The sequence below is a fragment of the Oncorhynchus mykiss genome, chromosome 9 (assembly GCF_013265735.2).
Source record: "Oncorhynchus mykiss isolate Arlee chromosome 9, USDA_OmykA_1.1, whole genome shotgun sequence".
NCBI lineage: Eukaryota > Metazoa > Chordata > Actinopteri > Salmoniformes > Salmonidae > Oncorhynchus > Oncorhynchus mykiss.
Genome location: NC_048573.1, coordinates 1,754,774 through 1,778,866, shown reverse-complemented (window position 1 = coordinate 1,778,866; position 24,093 = coordinate 1,754,774). Strand labels below are relative to the sequence as shown.

Below are 24,093 nucleotides of genomic sequence, written 5' to 3'. Positions count from 1 at the left end.
TAGTGACTGATAGTAGGGGATAGAGGTCAATCCGCTCAGATCTACAGTAGTGTCTGATAGTAGGGGATAGAGGTCAGTCCTCTCAGATCTACAGTAGTGTCTGATAGTAGGGGATAGAGGTCAGTCCTCTCAGATCTACAGTAGTGTCTGACAGTAGGGGTTAGAGGTCAGTCCTCTCAGAATAACACAGTTGAGCACATGGGAATGGTTGGCATTAACAGATATGATTCTAGTCCAGGGGTGGGAGAAGTGGCAATGAAGAAATATACAGTGGTAGAGGAGGTATAGACAAGATAATCTACTCTCTCTTCCTCTGTTTCACCACGTCGTCAGCAGGGTCGTGTGTGTGTGTGGTCAAAACAGGAAAGAGGAGGAGGGTCTATAAGTCTGTAACTGGAGATCACAGAGTCTCATTGAGAAGCAAGACAGGATGGAACAGGATGAACTCACACCACTCTGCTGGCAGATTTGTAAGTACTCTGTGTGCGTGTGCGTGTGCGTGTGCGTGTGTACGTGTGTACGTGTGTACGTGTGTGTGTGTGCGTGTGTGTGTGTGTGTCGGCAGGTGAGATGGAACACATCTATCTTATGATTATCTGTATGGTTTAATACGAGCTAAAATCTGTTTGATATCTACAGTTGAAGTCAAAAGTTTATATACACATGTTGGAGTCATTAAAACTCATTTTTCAATCACACCACGTTTCTTGTTAACAAACTATAGTTTTGGAAAGTCGGTTAGGACATCTACTTTGTGCATGACACAAGTCATTTTCCCAACAATTGTTTGCAGTCAGATTATTTCACTTACAATTCACTGTATCACAAGTCCAGTGGGTCAGAAGTTTACGTACACTAAGTTGAATGTGCCTTTAAACAGCTTGGAAATTTCCAGAAAATTATGTCATGGCTTTAGAGGCTTCTGACAGGCTAATTGACATCATTTGAGTCAATTTGACAGTGTACCTGTGGATGTATTTCAAGGCCTGCCTTCAAACTCAGTGCCTCTTTGCTTGACATCATGGGAAAATCAAAAGAAATCAGCCAAGACCTCAGAAAAAATTTGCAGACCTCCACAAGTCTGGTTCATCCTTGGGAGCCATTTCCAAACCCCTGAAGGTACCACGTTCATCTGTACTAACAATAGCACACAAGTATAAACACCATGGAAGCACACAGCTGTCATACCGCTCAGTAAGGAGACGCGTTCTGTCTCCTAGAGATGAACGTACTTTAGTGCAAAAAGTGCAAATCAATCCCAGAACATCAGCAAAGGACCTTGTGAAGATGCTGGAGGAGACAGGAACAAAAGTATATATTTCCACAGAGTCCAATATCGACATCACCTGAAAGGCAATTCAGGAAGAAACCACTTCTCCAAAAACACCATAAAAAGCCAGACTACGGTCTGCAACTGCACATGGGGACAAAGATGGTACTTTTTAGAGAAATGGTCTGATGAAACAAAAATTGAAATGTTTGGCCATAATGACCATAGTTATGTTTGGAGGAAAAAGGTGGATGCTTGCAAGCCGAAGAACACCACCCCAACCGTGAAGCATGGGGATGGCAGCATCATGTTGAAGGGGGTGCTTTGCTCCAGGAGGGACTGTTCCACTTCACAAAATAGATGGCATCAAGAGGCAGGAAAATGATGTGGATATTATTGAAGCACCATCTCCAGACATCAGTCAGGAAGTTAAAGCTTGGTCGCAAATGGGTCTTCCAAAAGGACATTGACTTCCAAAGTTGTGGCAAAATGGCTTAGGGACAACAAAGTCAAGGTATTGGAGTGGCCATAACAAAGCCCTGACCTCAATCCTATAGAAAATTTGTGGGCAGAACTGAAAAAGCGCTTGTGAGCACGGAGGCCTACAAACCTGACTGTCAGGAGGAATGGGCCAAAATTCACCCAACTTAATGTGGGACGCTTGTGAAGGCTACCTGATAGATTTGACCCAAGTTAAACAATTTAAAGGCAACACCACCAAGTACAAATTGCGTGTATGTAAATTTCGGACCTATTGGGAATGTGAAGCTGAAAAAAATTATTCTCTCTTCTATTATTCTGACATTTCACATTCTTAAAGTAAAGTGGTGATCCTAACTGACCTAAAACAGGGCATTTTTTACTAGGATTAAATGTCAGGAATTGTGAAAAACTGAGTTTATATGTATTTGGCTAAGGTGTATGTAAACATCCGACTTCAAATGTATGTAGTTTAATATCTGTATTGTTTAATATATATATGGTTTAATATCTATATAGTTTAATATCTATATAGTTTAATATCTATATAGTTTAATATCTATATAGTTTAATATCTATATAGTTTAATATCTGTATTGTTTAATATATATATGGTTTAATATCTATATAGTTTAATATCTATATAGTTTAATATCTATATAGTTTAATATCTATATAGTTTAATATCTATATAGTTGAATATCTATATAGTTTAATATCTATATAGTTTAATATCTATATCGTTTAATATGTATATGTTTTAATATCTATATGTTTAAATATCTATATAGGTTAATATCTATATAGTTTAATATCTATATAGTTTAATAACTTGACGATCTTGGCTCTAACTAGAACAGCAAACGGCCCTGGGAAATGAATAATAACTTCAGCTACGGAGCCAGCCAGTTAACGTTAGCTAGCTAGCTAACAGTACACTTTAGCTTAAGACATATAGCTAGCTAACAGTACACTAGCTTGAAATGAACCACTGTCTGTCAAAATTAGACACGTGTATAGTTGTCACGCCTGCTCCCGCTCACCCTCCCTGGCACTCGAGGGTGCCAGGCTGCCCAGCACTACGCACCCCTGCCACCATCATTACGCACACCTGCTTCCCTCGTCACGTGCATCAGCGATTTTTTGCACTCACCTGGACTCAATCACCTGTGTCATTACCGCCCCTATATCTGTCTGTTCCCCAGAGCTGTTCCCTGCTTCAGCATTAATTGTTGTATGTCAAATCAAATCAAATTAAATTTTATTTGTCACATACACATGGTTAGCAGATGTTAATGCGAGTGTAGCGAAATGCTTGTGATTCTAGTTCCGACAATGCAGTAATAACCAACGAGTAATCTAGCTAACAATTCCAAAACTACTACCTTATACACACAAGTGTAAAGGGATAAAGAATATGTACATAAAGATATATGAATGAGTGATGGTACAGAGCGGCATAGGCAAGATGCAGTAAATGGTATCGAGTACAGTATATACATATGAGATGAGTATGTAAACAAAGTGGCATAGTTTAAAGTGGCTAGTGATACATGTATTACAAAAAGATGCAGTAGATGATATAGAGTACAGTATATATGTATACATATGAGATAAATAATGTAGGGTATGTAAACATTATATTAAGTAGAATTGTTTAAAGTGGCTAGTGATATATTTTACATAAATTCCCATTATTAAAGTGGCTGGAGTTGAGTCAGTGTGTTGGCAGCAGCCACTCAATGTTAGTGGTGGCTGTTTAACAGTCTGATGGCCTTGAGATAGAAGCTGTTTTTCAGTCTCTCGGTCCCAGCTTTGATGCACCTGTACTGACCTCGCCTTCTGGATGATAGCGTGGTGAACAGGCAGTGGCTCGGGTGGTTGTTGTCCTTGATGATCTTTATGGCCTTCCTGTGACATCGGGTTGTGTAGGTGTCCTGGAGGGCAGGTAGTTTGCCCCCGGTGATGCGTTGTGCAGACCTCACTACCCTCTGGAGAGCCTTACGGTTGAGGGTGGAGCAGTTGCCGTACCAGGCGGTGATACAGCCCGACAGGATGCTCTCGATTGTGCATCTGTAGAAGTTTGTGAGTGCTTTTGGTGACAAGCCAAATTTCTTCAGCCTCCTGAGGTTGAAGAGGCGCTGCTGCGCCTTCTTCACGATGCTGTCTGTGTGGGTGGACCAATTCAGTTTGTCTGTGATGTGTACGCCGAGGAACTTAAAACTTGCTACCCTCTCCACTACTGTTCCATCGATGTGGATAGGGGGGTGTTCCCTCTGCTGTTTCCTGAAGTCCACAATCATCTCCTTAGTTTTGCTGACGTTGAGTGTGAGGTTATGTCTTTGTATTACCCAGTTCTGATGCTGTTCCTGTCCCATCCCTTATCTGTGGGAAATTAAACGTTCACTCTCCGTACCTGCTTCTCATCTCCAGCATCGGTTCTTACAGATTGCTGAAGTCCATTACCCTCAGTGTATTTATCCCCGTGTTCTGTGTTTGACTTTTGCCAGTTTGTTTTGTTCGTCAAGCCTATCAGCGTTTTCCCCCTTGCTTCTGTCTTGTCTAAGTTCCTGTTTTCTAGATTTCCCAGTTTTGACCATTCTGCCTGCCCTGACCCTGACCCTGAGCCTGTCTGCCTAGCGTCCTGTACCTTTGCCCCACTACTCTGGATTACTGAACTCTGCCTGCCTGCCATCCTGAACCTTTGCCCCACTACTCTAGATTACTGACCTCTGCCTTACTGACCTCTGCCTGCCTGCCGTCCTGTACCTTTGCCACACTACTCTGGATTACTGCCCTCTGTCTGCCTGCCATCCTGTAGCTTTGTCCCACCACTCTTGATTACTGAGATCTGCCTGCCTGCCATCCTGTACCTTTGCCCCACCACTCTGGTTTACTGACCTCTGCCTGCCCTTGACCTGTCCTTTTTCCTGCCCTTGTTCAAATATTAAACTTTTATTACTTCGTCACACTGCACATGGGTCTTACCTTAAAACATGATTAATAGTTAGCTAACAATCTTTTGTACATCTCGTTGTAATGTAAAAGGTACCTTATTTTAGCGCCCCCCAAAAAAACGTAATACTTCCAGGTCAACTGTAATACGAATACCATTGTAAAGCACAATTTCTTCCCTTTCCAGAAAAATCAATGACAAGACCATCGTGCTGCCTGTCTCTGCATGATTGAAGAAGGCAATGAACTCCGTCGGTTGTTTTTAAAAATGGCGGGTGTGACACTTCACAATTTAACATACAGCGTCAGAGGAGTCCGTTTTTTTCTATATTTCTCCAATACTATCGGGCCATTAACATATCAATCAATGCTTGAATAGAAACGCAGTTCACACCCCAGATTTCGATGCCAACACAGTCGCTACAGTCCAATTAGTTTTTATTGCAGCCTTGTTTGAATGCCGCGGTTGTGCAAATTTGAATGGAATAGGTTTAGTCAACAGTAATATCTGAAAATGTGGCGAGCTAACGCTAGACTATCTTATCATCATCGTGCATGGTGGACACGTCTCCCTATCAGGAATGTCATACCACGGTTGCCCTTAGTTTGAAGATGTAATCCGGAGACAAGTGTTTTCTCCATCTCCTTAGATATCATACTCAAATTCCACTGATTTCAAAACTTGATCCTCCAGAAAGTGGAAATCAACACTTATGCAGCTCCACAATACACAATACACAATACACAATACTTTTTTTCCCTGCATTCGACAGGATTACCAACACAGACTGACGAGCTGAAATAGATAGAAGCCTTCTATATAGCAGACTAATCTGAACTCTTCTCTTGGCATGTACAGACCACTCATTATCCCAGCCAATCATGGCTAGTGGGAAGGCTGCTAACTTTTTCTGTTGCTTAACCAACTAGGCTCATAATTTAACAATTGTATTCATATTTCCAGACAGCATACACGTTTGTTAATAAGGCACATGAAAGTTCACATGTTCAAGAAGGCGTTTCTGCCAAAAAAAACGCATTTTCATAAAAAACATTTTTACAGTCCTGTGAAGTTGTGACCTGCGACATTTCCTGAATCGGGTCTGTTGAGGAAATTTCCTTTATTACCAAATAATGAGAGAGCAAACCACACACAAGTCAAAGATATATTATAAAGTCCATCTTTAATTATATGAGCTTCACCATAGCCATGTGACTCTCAGATCAATTCAGCGTCTATAAATGAATTCTCTGAGAGTGCTTACAAAACAGTTCTTAGTATCATTTATAGCCAAGACTCACACCCATCTCAACTCACATGACGAAACACAGATCTCAGGAACAGTTCACAAAGAACCTTTTACTTGACAGAGGAGTATCCCATAGCCAGATAGCATTAGCTATAAATTATCGTTCAGTTTGGTCTCCTAAACGAAGTTCCTATCTCGTTCTTGGTACCACTTAGGACCAAACCATTACCTCATCCAATGGCATATATCAATTGTCAATTCTAGATACTCCCATCTCAAATACATCTCCTCCTGGACAAGATCACCGAGACAGTGAGCCTCTTAGGTCATATATTAGATCAAGATAAGGGCAACCTCAGAGGGACATACAATAGTTACAGACACATTCCCATAAGAAGACAAGCCTCCATTCTGTCCTCCTCCCCTTCTGATATTCTTCATAGCATCACATGGTTTAATGCAGATACATTGACGTATGAAGACAAGCTTGACCTCTCCCCTCTCTGGGCTCGTAGTGACTAAGCCCTAGCAGAGAAGGGATAACTGCAAACTGCCAACAGTATTATCCAAAAGAAGACACCCTAATGACAAATATCTCACATAAGCAGTATTATGTAAATAAAACATCTCATTTATCAATGTTACCTAACTAATTCTGATTCATCCCCAACGGGATGAGAAAGCTCAGGACACATTTCATATAAGAAAGCTCAGGACACATTTTAGTTTTTGGGACAGATATTTAACCCCTTATTTTTGTTGGCACAAAACGATATTTGCAAAAATCGCTGAAGTTGGAGACTTGTATCTCCCTCACCAACTTCAAACATCTGCTATCTGAGCAGCTAACCGATCGCTGCAGCTGTACATAGTCTATCGGTAAATAGCCCACCCAATTTACCTACCTCATCCCCATACTGTTTATATTTATTTACTTTTCTGCTCTTTTGCACACCAATATCTCTACCTGTACATGACCATCTGATCATTTATCACTCCAGTGTTAATCTGCTAAATTGTAATTATTCGCCTACCTCCTCATGCCTTTTGCACACACTGTATATAGACTCTTTTTTTTCTACTGTGTTATTGACTTGTTAATTGTTTACTCCATGTGTAACTCTGTGTTGTCTGTTCACACTGCTATGCCTTATCTTGGCCAGGTCGCAGTTGTAAATGAGAACTTGTTCTCAACTAGCCTACCTGGTTAAATAAAGGTGAAATAAAAATAAATAAAAAAATATCCATGCTTCCATTAATTTGTATAGGTTACCTTCAGATGAAGGTTTAATATCTATATATATCTCCATACTACCATTCATTTGTATGAGTCTCCCCTTTCCATAGTGGGGTCATATTAGTTTGTAGCTGAGAGTCTCCTCTTTCCATGGTGGGGTCATATTAGTTTGTATCTGAGAGTCTCCTCTTTCCACAGTGGGGTCATATTAGTTTGTAGCTGAGAGTCTCCTCTTTCCATGGTGGGGTCATATTAGTTTGTAACTGAGTCTCCTCTTTCCATTGTGGGGTCATATTAGTTTGTAGCTGAGTCTCCTCTTTCCATGGTGGGGTCATATTAGTTTGTAGCTGAGTCTCCTCTTTCCATAGGGGGTCATATTAGTTTGTAGCTGAGATTCTCCCCTTTCCATAGTTGGGATAGTTGGTCATATTAGTCTGTAACTGAGTCTCCCCTTTCCACGAGACTTGTGGGAGTTGTAGAGTGCCATTCCACACAGATGTGGAAGTCCAACATAGTCTGATGCTGAGGATTGCAACACAGCCGATGCAAAAACACAGATCTCTTAAATTTACGGATTTTGATGGGAATTTTTGCAGTATGTTAATAAGATTCACACAAGAATGTGTTAATAGACTATTAAGGAAATTAATATCTGTGGTGCAGCTCAGTGTTTCCATTATGTACCATAGTGATAGTTCTCTCTGTGTGTTTCAGTGTTTCCATCATGAACCATAGTGATAGTTCTCTCTGTGTGTTTCAGTGTTTACATCATGTACCATAGTGATAGTTCTCTCTGTGTGTTTCAGTGTTTACATCATGTACCATGGTGATAGTTCTCTCTGTGTGTTTCAGTGTTTACATCATGCACCATAGTGATAGTTCTCTGTGTGTGTTTCAGTGTTTACATCATGTACCATAGTGATAGTTCTCTCTGTGTGGTTCAGTGTTTACATTATGTACCATAGTGATAGTTCTCTCTGTGTGTTTCAGTGTTTACATTATGTACCATAGTGATAGTTCTCTCTGTGTGTTTCAGTGTTTACATCATGTACCATAGTGATAGTTATCTCTGTGTGTTTCCGTGTTTACATTATGTACCATAGTGATAGTTCTCTCTGTGTGTTTCAGTGTTTACATTATGTACCATAGTGGTAGTTCTCTCTGTGTGTTTCAGTGTTTACATTATGTACCATAGTGATAGTTCTCTCTGTGTGTTTCAGTGTTTACATCATGTACCATAGTGATAGTTCTCTCTGTGTGTTTCAGTGTTTCCATCATGTACCATAGTAATAGTTCTCTCTGTGTGTCAGTGTTTCCATCATGTACCATAGTGATAGTTCTCTCTGTGTGTTTCAGTGTTTACATCATGTACCATAGTGATAGTTCTCTATGTGTGTTTCAGTGTTTACATCATGTACCATAGTGATAGTTCTCTCTGTGTGTTTCAGTGTTTACATCATGTACCATAGTGATAGTTCTCTCTGTGTGTTTCAGTGTTTACATCATGTACCATAGTGATAGTTCTCTCTGTGTGTTTCAGTGTTTACATCATGTACCATAGTGATAGTTCTCTCTGTGTGTTTCAGTGTGTACATCATGTACCATAGTGATAGTTCTCTCTGTGTGTTTCAGTGTTTACATCATGTACCATAGTGATAGTTCTCTCTGTGTGTTTCAGTGTTTCCATCATGTACCATAGTGATAGTTCTCTCTGTGTGTTTCAGTGTTTACATCATGTACCATAGTGATAGTTCTCTCAGTGTGTTTCAGTGTTTCCATCATGTACCATAGTGATAGTTCTCTCTGTGTGTTTCAGTGTTTACATCATGTACCATAGTGATAGTTCTCTCAGTGTGTTTCAGTGTTTACATCATGTACCATAGTGATAGTTCTCTCTGTGTGTTTCAGTGCTGTTGAGTACTCTGGTATACTGTAGCCTCGGACAAGGTGGAGGTGAGTACATTTCTCTATATTCATCACCTGTTCTATAATAGTAACATTTCTCTATATTCATCACCTGTTCTATAATAGTAACATTTCTCTATATTCATCACCTGTTCTATAATAGTAACATTTCTCTATATTCATCACCTGTTCTATAATAGTAACATTTCTCTATATTCATCACCTGTTCTATAATAGTAACATTTCTCTATATTCATCACCTGTTCTATAATAGTAACATTTCTCTATATTCATCACCTGTTCTATAATAGTAACATTTATCTATATTCATCACCTGTTCTATAATAGTAACATTTCTCTATATTCATCACCTGTTCTATAATAGTAACATGTCTTCCTGTCTCGTCATTGGTTGTGACTTCATGTCAGTCTCCAGTCCTTATTCTCTTAGTAACGAAGGTTCCATAAAGAATCTCCACCTGTTCCAGCTGCTCTCACCTGCAACACATCACAGGGTAGAACATGGTACTCTGTGATGTGAGATACAGACTCAAATAGATACATGTTAACAATAACTATAACTATATAACTAACTATATAACTATAACGAAATAACTATAACTATATAACTAACTACATAACTAGCTATATAACTAACTATATAACTATAACTATATAACTAACTATATAACTAACTATATAACTAACTATATAACTAACTATATAACTATAACTATATAACTAACTATATAACTATAACTATATAACTATAACTATATAACTATAACTATATAACTATAACTATATAACTAACTATATAACTATAACTATATAACTATAACTATATAACTATAACTATAACTATATAACTATAACTATATACCGAAACTATATAACTATAACTATATAACTAACTATATAACTATAACTATATAACTATAACTATATAACTAACTATATAACTATAACTATATAACTAACTATATAACTAACTATATAACTATAACTATATAACTAACTATATAACTATAACTATATAACTAACTATATAACTATAACTATATAACTAACTATATGACTATAACTATATAACTAACTATATAACTATAACTATATAACTAACTATATAACTATAACTATATAACTAACTATATAACTAACTATATAACTATAACTATATAACTAACTATATAACTATAACTATATAACTAACTATATAACTATAACTATATAACTAACTATATAACTATAACTATATAACTAACTATATAACTATAACTATATAACTATAACTATATAACTATAACTATATAACTATAACTATATACCGAAACTATATAACTATAACTATATAACTAACTATATAACTATAACTATATAACTATAACTATATAACTAACTATATAACTATAACTATATAACTAACTATATAACTATAACTATATAACTAACTATATAACTATAACTATATAACTATAACTATATAACTAACTATATAACTATAACTATATAACTAACTATATAACTATAACTATATAACTATAACTATATAACTAACTATATAACTATAACTATATAACTAACTATATAACTATAACTATATAACTAACTATATAACTATAACTATATAACTATAACTATATAACTAACTATATAACTATAACTATATAACTAACTATATAACTAACTATATAACTATAACTATATAACTAACTATATAACTATAACTATATAACTAACTATATAACTATAACTATATAACTAACTATATGACTATAACTATATAACTAACTATATAACTATAACTATATAACTAACTATATAACTATAACTATATAACTAACTATATAACTAACTATATAACTATAACTATATAACTAACTATATAACTATAACTATATAACTAACTATATAACTATAACTATATAACTAACTATATAACTATAACTATATAACTAACTATATAACTATAACTATATAACTATAACTATATAACTAACTATATAACTATAACTATATAACTATAACTATATACCGAAACTATATAACTATAACTATATAACTAACTATATAACTATAACTATATAACTATAACTATATAACTAACTATATAACTATAACTATATAACTAACTATATAACTATAACTATATAACTAACTATATAACTATAACTATATAACTATAACTATATAACTAACTATATAACTATAACTATATAACTAACTATATAACTATAACTATATAACTATAACTATATAACTAACTATATAACTATAACTATATAACTAACTATATAACTATAACTATATAACTAACTATATAACTATAACTATAACTATATAACTATAACTATATAACTAACTATATAACTATAACTATATAACTAACTATATAACTATAACTATATAACTAACTATATAACTATAACTATATAACTAACTATATAACTAACTATATAACTATAACTATATAACTAACTATATAACTATAACTATATAACTAACTATATAACTATAACTATATAACTATAACTATATAACTATAACTATATAACTAACTATATAACTAACTATATAACTATAACTATATAACTAACTATATAACTATAACTGTATAACTAACTATATAACTAACTATATAACTAACTATATAACTATAACTATATAACTATAACTATATAACTAACTATATAACTATAACTATATAACTATAACTATATAACTAACTATATAACTAACTATATAACTATAACTATATTACTATAACTATATAACTAACTATATAACTAACTATATAACTATAACTATATTACTATAACTATATAACTAACTATATAACTAACTATATAACTATAACTATATAACTAACTATATAACTATAACTATATAACTATAACTATATAACTAACTATATAACTAACTATATAACTATAACTATATAACTAACTATATAACTATAACTGTATAACTAACTATATAACTAACTATATAACTAACTATATAACTATAACTATATAACTATAACTATATAACTAACTATATAACTATAACTATATAACTATAACTATATAACTAACTATATAACTAACTATATAACTATAACTATATTACTATAACTATATAACTATAACTATATTACTATAACTATATAACTATAACTATATAACTAACTATATAACTAACTATATAACTAACTATATAACTAACTATATAACTAACTATATAACTAACTATATAACTATAACTATATAACTATAACTATATAACTAACTATATAACTATAACTATATAACTATAACTATATTACTATAACTATATAACTATAACTATATAACTAACTATATAACTAACTATATAACTATAACTATATAACTAACTATATAACTATAACTATATAACTATAACTATATAACTATAACTATATAACTATAACTATATAACTAACTATATAACTAACTATATAACTATAACTATATTACTATAACTATATAACTATAACTATATAACTAACTATATAACTATAACTATATAACTAACTATATAACTAACTATATAACTAACTATATAACTAACTATATAACTATAACTATATTACTATAACTATATAACTATAACTATATAACTATAACTATATAACTATAACTATATTACTATAACTATATAACTAACTATATAACTAACTATATAACTAACTATATAACTATAACTATATAACTATAACTATATAACTATAACTATATAACTATAACTATATAACTATAACTATATAACTAACTATATAACTAACTATATAACTATAACTATATTACTATAACTATATAACTAACTATATAACTAACTATATAACTATAACTATATAACTATAACTATATAACTATAACTATATAACTATAACTATATAACTAACTATATAACTAACTATATAACTATAACTATATTACTATAACTATATAACTAACTATATAACTAACTATATAACTATAACTATATAACTAACTATATAACTATAACTATATAACTAACTATATAACTATAACTATATAACTAACTATATAACTATAACTATATAACTATAACTATATAACTAACTATATAACTATAACTATATAACTAACTATATAACTATAACTATATTACTATAACTATATAACTAACTATATAACTAACTATATAACTATAACTATATAACTAACTATATAACTATAACTATATAACTAACTATATAACTAACTATATAACTATAACTATATAACTAACTATATAACTATAACTGTATAACTAACTATATAACTAACTATATAACTAACTATATAACTATAACTATATAACTATAACTATATAACTAACTATATAACTATAACTATATAACTATAACTATATAACTAACTATATAACTAACTATATAACTATAACTATATAACTAACTATATAACTAACTATATAACTATAACTATATAACTAACTATATAACTATAACTATATAACTATAACTATATAACTAACTATATAACTAACTATATAACTATAACTATATTACTATAACTATATAACTATAACCCTGTGGGAGTGAAACAATAGGGTAGTGATAGTCTCTAGATATAATCTAGAGTTAGATATATTGTCTCTATTATGAAAGACTAGGATATAATCTAGAGTTAGATATATTGTCTCTATTATGAAAGACTAGGATATAATCTAGAGTTAGATATATTGTCTCTATTATGAAAGACTAGGATATAATCTAGAGTTAGATATATTGTCTCTATTATGAAAGACTAGGATAAAATCTGGAGCTAGATATATTGTCTCTATTATATTATGACAGACCAGCTAGATATATTGTCTCTATTATATTATGACAGACCAGCTAGATCTGCTGTCTCTATTATATTATGACAGACCAGCTAAATCTACTGTCTCTATTATATTATGACAGACCAGCTAGATCTATTGTCTCTATTACACTATGACAGACCAGCTATATCTACTGTCTCTATTATATTATGACAGACCAGCTAGGTCTACTGTCTATATTATATGATGACAGACCAGCTAGATCTACTGTCTCTAATATATAATGAAAGACCAGCTAGATCTACTATCTCTATTATAAAATGACACTGAGTCTGTACATTGGTCTGTCTCTATGGACAGGTTATGGTCACTGAGTATGTATATTTGTCTGTCTCTATGGCAAGGCCAGGCTATGGTGCACACCTAGAATATTTTAGGTGTCAAATTTCAGTTGGGGCTTTCATCTAATGATGTATATTTAGTAGTAAATAAACTAAATGTTGCTGCTCTGCTACACCATCTCCTTCAGCAGGTAGCCTAGTGGTTAGAGCATTGGCCCAATAACCAGCACGTAGCCTAGTGGTTAAAGTGTTGGGCCAATAACCAGCAGGTAGCCTAGTGGTTAAATTGTTGGGTCAGTAACCAGCAGGTAGCCTAGTGGTTAGAGTGTTGGGCCAGTAACCAGCAGGTAGCCTAGTGGTTAGAGTGTTGGGCCAATAGCCAGCAGGTAGCCTAGTGGTTAGAGTGTTGGGCCAGTAACCAGCAGGTAGCCTAGTGGTTAAAGTGTTGGGCCAGTAACCAGCAGGTAGCCTAGTGGTTAGAGTGTTGCGCCAGTAACCAGCAGGTAGCCTAGTGGTTAAAGTGTTGGGCCAATAACCAGCAGGTAGCCTAGTGGTTAAATTGTTGGGCCAATAACCAGCAGGTAGCCTAGTGGTTAGAGTGTTGGGCCAATAACCAGCAGGTAGCCTAGTGGTTAGAGTGTTGGGCCAGTAACCAGCAGGTAGCCTAGTGGTTAAAGTGTTGGGCCAGTAACCAGCAGGTAGCCTAGTGGTTAAAGTGTTGGGCCAGTAACCAGCAGGTAGCCTAGTGGTTAAAGTGTTGGGCCAGTAACCAGCAGGTAGCCCAGTGGTTAAAGTGTTGGGCCAATAACCAGCAGGTAGCCCAGTGGTTAAAGTGTTGGGCCAATAACTGAAAAGTTGCTAGTTCAAATCCTTGAGCTGACAAGGTAAACATCTGTTGTTCTGCCACTGAACAAGGCAGTTATCCCTCTGTTTCTAGGCCATCATTGTAAATAAGAATTTGTTCTTAACTTTTTTTGCCTAGCTACTAAAAAAGGTTAAATAAAAAAAAATAGGACATTTGAGTGTTGACAAATATTAAAATCAAAAATCTAGTTGGTGGGTTACATTTATACTGTGTCTTTCTAAATGGAAAATATGCTCTGTTAGAGACTCTATGGCCATTTCAAAACGCACAGATTAACCTCCGGTCAGACCAAGGTCAGTATAGTGTGTGTTGTGTTTGAGGGTTGTTTCTCTTAGGGTGAAATGGTCTCTACTTGGTCTCTACTGATCTGGATCTTTTCTCATATTAATGATAGAGTCTAGTAACGGTAAGAAGTAGAGAAGAAGTAGTAGATTGTTCTATGGTAACAAGTAGAGAAGAAGTAGTAGATTGTTCTAATATGGTTGGCAGTATAATATTACACCTTCCTCTGCACCAACCCTTCTGCATCTCTGTGCCAATACAGGCACTACTGCTCTTGAGGGCCTTCATTTAATACTTTACTTTAGACAATGCAACTCTCTCTATCTCTCTCCCCTTATCACTCTATCTCTCTCCATCCCTCTCTCTCTCTCTTTCGTTCTTTGATCTCTCTCTTCCAGCCTCTCTGAATGTCAGTCCTGACAGATCTCAATTCTTTGAATTTGAGTCTGTCTCTCTGAGCTGTGAGGTTCAGGGGAACTCTGCTGGATGGAGCGTGGTGAGGAACACAGGGAGAGGAACCTTTTCAGAGTGTAATATTGACTGGGGAAAACCACAAGGGTCTTCATGCATTGTGTCACTAATACCATCAGACAGTGGAGTGTACTGGTGTGAGTCTGGGTCTGGAGAACACAGCAATGCTGTCAACATCACAGTACATGGTATGTCCACAAACACCATCTACTAACATTATTGTGTTTAGTGGTTCATCTGGTTTCAGATAGCTGATGTTATGTTTATATATGATGTTTATATATTATACACAGCTGGAGCTGTGATCCTGGAGAGACCTGTTTATACAGAACCAGTCAAAAGTTTGGACACACCTAGTCATTCCAGGGTTTTTCTTTATTTTTACTATTTTCTACATTGTAGAATAATAGTGAATACATCAAAACTATGAAATAACACATATGGAATCATGTAATAACCAAAAAAGTATTAACCTGTTGAATCTATGGGGGCGCTATTTCATTATTGGATAAAAAAACGTGCCCGTTTTAAGCGCAATATTTTGTCACGAAAAGATGCTCGACTATGCATATAATTTCCAGCTTTGGAAAGAAAACAGTCTAACGTTTCCAAAACTGCAAAGATATTATCTGTGAGTGCCACTGAACTCATTCTACAGGCGAAACCAAGATGAAACCTCAAACAGGAAATGAGCAGAATTTCTGAAGCTCTGTTTTCCAATGTCTCCTTATATGGCTGTGAATGCTCCAGGAACGAGCCTGCGCTTTCTGTCGTTTCTTCAAGATGTCTGCAGCATTGTGACGTATTTGTAGGAATATCATTGGAAGATTGGCCATAAGAGACTACATTTTCCAGGGGTCCGCCCGGTGTCCTTTGTCTAAATTGGTGCGCAATCTTCAGTTGCGGGCATTTTCTCCTGGGATTCAGGACAGAAAGCACACTTCCACGAATGATATATCATCGAAGAGATATGTGAAAAACACCTTGAGGATTGGTTCTAAACAACGTTTGCCATGTTTCAGTCGATATTATGGAGTTAATTTGGAAAAAAGTTTGGCGTTTTGATGACTGGATTTTCGGGTTTTTTTGGTAGCCAAACGTGACGCACCAAACGGAGCGATTTCTCCTAAACAAATAATCTTTCAGGAAAAACTGAACATTTGCTATCTAACAGAGTCTCCTCATTGAAAACATCTGAAGTTCTTCAAAGGTCAATTATTTTATTTGAATGCTTTTCTGGTTTTTGTGAAAATGTTGCCTGCTGATTGCTAATGCTAATGCTAACTCTAAATGCTATGCTAGCTAGCTACTGTTACACAAATGATTGTTTTCCTATGGTTGAGAAGCATATTTTGAAAATCTGAGATGACAGTGTTGTTAACAAAAGGCTAAGCTTGAGAGATAGCATATTTATTTCATTTCATTTGCGATTTTCATGAATAGTTAACATTGCGTTATGGTAATGAGCTTAGGTCTATAAATAGAAAACCAGATCTGGGTTTGCTCATCGCAACTGGTTTCAAACAAATCAAAATATATTTTATATTGGAGATTCTTCAAAGTATTCACCCTTTGCTTTGATGAGAGCTTTCCACACGCTTGGCATTCTCTCAACCACCTTCATAAGTTAAAACGTTAATTTGTGGAATTTCTTTCCTTCTTAAAACTTCTTAGGGCTGCAGGGGCAGTATTGAGTGTCTTGGATGAAAGGTGCCCTGAGGTGCCCAGAGTAAACGGCCTGCTCCTCAGTCCCAGTTGCTAATATATGCATAGTATTAGTACATTTGGATAGAAAACTGTTTGAATGATGTCTGTGAGTATAACAGAACTCATATGGCAGGCAAAACCTGACAAAAAATCCAAACAGGAAGTGGCAAATCTGAGGTTGGTCGATTTTCAACCCAGCCCCTATTGAATACACAGTGGTATATGGATCAAGTTGCACTTCCTAGGGCTTCCACTGGATGTCAACAGTCTTTAGAAACTTGAATGAGGCTTCTACTGTGATGTGGGGCTGTAGGAGAGCAGAATGAGTCAGGTGTCTGGCAGAGTGCCAAGTGCTGGTCAGGCGCAATTCACATGATAGCGACCTGCGTTCCATTGCTTCTCTAAGGACATAGGAATTCTCCGGTTGGAACTTTATTGAACATTTATGATAAAAACTTCCTAAAGATTGATTCTATAATTAGTTTTACAGGTTTCTTCGGACTGTTATATAATTTTTTAACTTTTCGTCCGACGTTTGGCTTGACCTGCACGAGCGTTTGGATTTGTGTACTAAACACCATAACAATAGGATCTATTTGGACATAAATGATGGACATTATCGAAACAATCAAGCATTTATTGTGGACCTGGGATTCCTAGGAGTGCATTCTGATGAAGATCATTAAAGGTAAGGGAATATTTATAATGTTTATAATGTTTATAATAATTTCTGATTTTTGATTCCAACATGGCGGATATTTTTTTTTTCTGAGCGCTGTCTCATATTATTGCATGGTTTGCTTTTTCCATAAAGTTTTTTTTTAAATCTGACACAGCGGTTGCATTAAGGATATCTATATTTCCAACAATTGTATTTTCATCAACATTTATAATGAGTATTTTTGTAAAATATCACCGGATGTTTTTGGAAATACTGAACATGAAGTCATATGAGTGTCATCTGATGAAGATCATCAAAGGTTAGTGATAAATTTTTATCTCTATTTGTGCTTTTTGTGACTCCTCTCTTTGGCTGGAAATATGGCTGTGTTTATTCTGTGGCTTGGTGGTGATCTAACATAATCGTTTGTGGTGCTTTCTGCTGTAAAGCATTTTTTAAATCAGACACTGTGGCTGGATTAACGAGAATTCTATCTTTAAAATGGTGTAAAATACTTGTATGCTTGAGGAATTTTCATTATGAGATTTTTGTTGTTTTGAATTTGAATTTGAATTGAATTTGATTTTGGCGCCCTGCACTTTCACTGGCTGTTGTCATATTGATCCCGTTAACGGGATTGCAGCCCTACATTTTTTTAATGAATTTTAGCCAATCCATTGTGTTGTGACAAGGTAGTGGTGGTATGCAGAAGATAGCCCTATTTGGTAAAAGACCAAGTCCATATCATGGCAAGAACAGCTCAAATAAGCAAAGAGAAACGACAGTCAATCAATACTTTAAGACATGAAGGTCAGTCAAATCTGGAAAATTTCAAGAACTTTTAAAGTTTCCTCAAGTGTAGTCGCAAAAACCATCAAGCGCTATCTTGAAACTGGCTCTCATGAGGACCACCAGAGGAATGGAAGACCCAGAGTTACCTCTGCTGCAGAGGATAAGTTAATTAGAGTTACCTGGCTCTCATGCACCTCAGATTGCAGCCTAAAAAAATGCTTCACGGAGTTCAAGCAACTGTTCAGATGAGACTGCGTGAATCAGGCCTTCATGGTCAAATTGCTGCAAAGAAACCACTACTAAAGGACACAAATAAGAGGAAGAGACTTGCTTGGGCCAAGAAACACGATCAATGGACATTAGACAGGTGGAAATCTGTCCTTTGGGTCCAAATTTGATATTGTTGGTTCCAATCGCCATGTCTTTGTGAGACGCGGAGTAGGTGAACGGATGATCTCCGTATGTGTGGTTCCCACCATGGAGCATGGAGGCGGAGGTGTGATGGTGTTGGTGTGCTTTGCTGCTGACACTGTCAGTGATTTATTTAGAATTCGAGGCACACTTAACCTGCATGGCTACCACAGCATTCTGCAGCAATTTGCCATCCCATCTAGTTTGTGCTTAGTGGGACTATCATTTGTTTTTCAACAGGACAATGACCCAAAATACACCTCCAGGCTGTGTAAGAGCTATTTGACCAAGAAGGAGAGTGATGGAGTGCTGCATCAGATGACCTGGCCTCCACAATCACCCGACCTCAACCCAATTGAGATGGTTTGGGATGAGTTGGACCGCAGAGTAAAGGAAAAGCAGCCAAAAAGTGCTCAGCATATGTGGGAACTCCTTCAAGAGTTGGGGGGTTCCTGAGTGGCACAGCGGTCTAAGGCTTGGCATCTTAGTGAAAGAGGTGTCACTACAGTCCCTGGTTCAAATCCAAGCTGTATCACATCTGGCCCTGATTGGCAGTACCTTAGGGTGTCGCACAATTGGCCCAGCATCGTCCGGGTTTTGCCGGGGTAGGCCATCATTATAAATAAGAATATGTTCTTAACTGACTTGCCTAGTTAAATAAAGGTTAAATAAAATAAATAAATAAAAAAAGACTGTTGAAAAAGCATTCCAGGTGAAGCTGGTTGAGAGAATGCCAAGAGCTGTCATCAAGGCAAAGGCTAAAGGGTGAAAAATATATTTTAATTTTTTTAACACTTTTTTGGGTTACTACATGATTCCACATCTGTTATTTCATAGTTTTGATGTCTTCACTATTATTTTACAATATAGAAAATAGTAAAAATAAAGAAAAACCCTTGAATGAGTAGGTGTGTCCAAACATTTGACTGGAACTGTACATGATGTTTATATATTATATACAGCTGGAGCTGTGATCCTGGAGAGACCTGTTTATATATGATGTTTATATATTATATACAGCTGGAGCTGTGATCCTGGAGAGCCCTGTTTATATATTACATACAGCTGGAGCTGTGATCCTGGAGAGACCTGTTTATATATGATGTTTATATATTATATACAGCTGGAGCTGTGATCCTGGAGAGACCTGTTTATATATGATGTTTATATATTATATACAGCTGGAGCTGTGATCCTGGAGAGACCTGTTTATATATTATATACAGCTGGAGCTGTGATCCTGGAGAGACCTGTTTTATATATGATGTTTATATATTATATACAGCTGGAGCTGTGATCCTGGAGAGCCCTACCCTTCCTGTGACTGAGGGAGATTCTGTGACTCTGCACTGCAGATATAAGAGAACTCCCTCTGACCTCACAGCTGATTTCTACAAAGATGGATCCCTCATCAGGACTGAGACTACAGGAGAGATGACCATCCCTGCAGTATCCAAGTCAGATGAAGGACTCTACAAGTGTACCAGCTCTGAAGGGGAATCACCAGAGAGCTGGATGACTGTGACAGGTGAGACATCACATTCATTTGTATGTATTTATTTTTTATTTAACCTTTTATTTATCTAGGCAAGTCAGTAAAGAACAAATTCTTATTTACAATGATTGTCTACCAAAAAGCATTAGGCCTTTTGCGGGGACCCTTACCTGCTGATCTATAAATTATGTCTCTGTAATCTAGCATGGGTAGGATGGTCATCTGAATCAGGGTTAGTTTGGCAGCTGGGGTGAAAGAGGAGCGATTACGATAGAGGAAACTAAGTCTAGACTGCAGCTTTGATGTGTGCTGAGAGAAGGACAGTGCACCATCCATCTAGCTTCCCAAGTACTTGTTTGTGTTCTTATAATCCCTGCATGGTCATTAGAATTGTTAGTAGCTGATGATATTCTTCAATAACACAGACCCCAAAGCAAATCAAAGGGAGAAAAACAGTTTTTTTCAAATATGTTTTTACCAGTATTTAACTTGGTAAGTCAGTTTAAGAACAACTTCTTATTTTCAATGACGGCCTAGGAACAGTGGGTTAATTGCCTCGTTCAGAACGACAGATTTGTACCATGTCAGCTCAAGGATTTGATCTTGCAACCTTTCGGTTACTGGTCCAACGCTCTAACCACTAGGTTAGATGGTCACCCTGCCCTGTCCCCAGTGATGCTCAGTGGGGTTAGGAGCTAGTGATGCTCAGTGGGGTTAGGAACTAGTGATGCTCAGTGGGGTTAGGAGCTAGTGATGCTCTCCGGTGATTCTCTCATGTGTACAAAGGGACAGGATGTAGTATATAACTAGCCTGTGGTTGACCAATTAGAATTCCTTGAAAATAAAATTGTGCCAGTGGCCAAATAACAAGTATCCTATTTCAGGTTGAATATGTAGACAAATTCCTCCCATGTCTCTGCATTAATCCCTTATTACAAAAAAAACTACTGTGTTGACCTCTCACCCTCTCGTCATCTCTGCATTGTGTATTAATCTTTGGAATATTCTTATAGAAGTAATAAATATGTAATAATAAATAATATTAATCAGATCACAGTTTGTAACTTTTTACTGTGATGTTTTTCAAGATGGGGGCTCTGGCTCATCCTCCTCTCCCACCCCTCTCATCCTCCCTCTGTTTGTGTCTGGGTTGGTGGCTGCTCTCTCCATCTCTCTGATCATTCTACTGGTCCTGTTCTGCAAGAGGAACAAAGATGTAGCAGCTGAACCAAGAGATGTTACGTATGCTGACGTCAGAATCACACAGGACCCAGAAACCAGGAGAAGGAGAGGTAAATATACAAAGAGACTCTTGTACAAATAACCTTGTGGGGACACAAAATTCAGTCCCATTCAAAATCGTATTTTGTCTAACCCTAACCTTAACCCCGAAACCTAACCCTAAAATAAATCCTAGCTCCTAAACCTAACCTTCCCCCCAAAACCTAACCCTAACTCTAAAATTAACCCTTGCTCCTAACCCTAACCCTAGCTCCTAACCCTAAAACGAACTCTAGCTCATAACCCTAACCCTAACCCTAGCTCCTAACCCTAACCCTAACCCATATCCTAGCTCCTAACCCTAACCCTAAAACTAACCCTAGCTCTTAACCCAAACCCTAGCTCCTATCCCTAACCCTAAAACGAACCTTAGCTCCTAAACCTAACCCTAGCTCCTAACCCTAACCCTAACAATAGATTCTAACCCTAACCCTAACACTAACCCTAGATCCTAACCCTAACCCTAACACTAGATCCTAACCCTAACCCTAACACTAGATTCTAACCCTAACCCTAACACTAACCCCAGCTCCTAACCCTAACCCTAACACTAGATTCTAACCCAAACCCTAACACTAACCCTAGCTCCTAAACCTAACCCTAGATCCTAACCCTAACCCTAATCCTAGCTCCTAACTATAACCCTAACCCTAAAATTGCATAGAAACAGCTTCTGAAATTGGGGGAACCAACAAAATGTCCTTATTTGGTCAAATTTGTGTTTGTTTACATTTCTTGTGGGGACTTCTGGTCTTCAATTATAGATAAACACGTCCACACACATACAAACATAAAATCACACATGTTCAACAAACACACACACACACACACACACACACACACACACACACACACACACACACACACACACACACACACACACACACACACACACACACACACACACACACACACACACACACACACACACACACACACACAGTACAATGTCTTTATGTCTTTAACCCGTTGTCTCGTCTCCTCCAGAGAAGTCTCCAGGATCTGATCCAGTCTACTCTGCAGTGAAGACCTCCAACACCACAGGTACTGTAGTACTGTATAACACTATAACACCACGGGTACTGTAATACTGTATAACACTATAACACCACAGGTACTGTAATACTGTATAACACCACAGGTACTGTAATACTGTATAACACTATAACACCACGGGTACTGTAATACTGTATAACACCACAGGTACTGTAGGACTGTATAACACTATAACACCACAGATACTATAGTACTGTATAACACTATAACACCACAGATACTATAGTACTGTATAACACTATAACACCACAGATACTATAGTACTGTATAACACTATAACACCACGGGTACTGTAATACTGTATAACACCACAGGTACTGTAGGACTGTGTAACACTATAACACCACAGGTACTGTAATACTGTATAACACTATAACACCACAGGTACTGTAGTACTGTATAACACTATAACACCACAGGTACTGTAATACTGTATAACACTATAATACCACAGGTACTGTAATACTGTATAACACTATAACACCACGGGTACTGTAATACTGTATAACACCACAGGTACTGTAGGACTGTATAACACTATAACACCACAGGTACTGTAATACTGTATAACACTATAACACCCCAGGTACTGTAATACTGTATACCACTATAACACCACAGGTACTGTAGTACTGCATTCCACTATAACACCACAGGTACTGTAGCACTGTATAACACCACAGGTACTGTAATACTGTATACCACTATAACACCACAGGTACTTTAGTACTGTATAACACCACAGGTACTGTAGTACTGAATAACACTGTAACACCACAGGTACTGTAATACTGTATAACACTATAACAGGTACTGTAGGACTGTATAACACTATAACAC

General features: G+C 36.0%; 1 protein-coding gene across 1 annotated transcript in view; it reads left to right on the top strand.

Annotated features, from left to right (window-relative positions):
• Window positions 1-401: 401 nt before the first annotated feature.
• The window catches only part of LOC110517376 (low affinity immunoglobulin gamma Fc region receptor II), a 33,823-nt gene continuing 10,131 nt past the window's right edge, over window positions 402-24,093 (top strand). Inside the window, exons 1-6 of the mRNA XM_036987022.1 lie at window positions 402-470; window positions 9,101-9,145; window positions 15,778-16,038; window positions 20,707-20,949; window positions 22,005-22,208; window positions 23,185-23,241. Coding sequence (XP_036842917.1) covers window positions 431-470; window positions 9,101-9,145; window positions 15,778-16,038; window positions 20,707-20,949; window positions 22,005-22,208; window positions 23,185-23,241 — 850 coding nt within the window. The 5' untranslated portion in view covers window positions 402-430. The remainder of the gene's footprint in view (window positions 471-9,100; window positions 9,146-15,777; window positions 16,039-20,706; window positions 20,950-22,004; window positions 22,209-23,184; window positions 23,242-24,093) is intronic.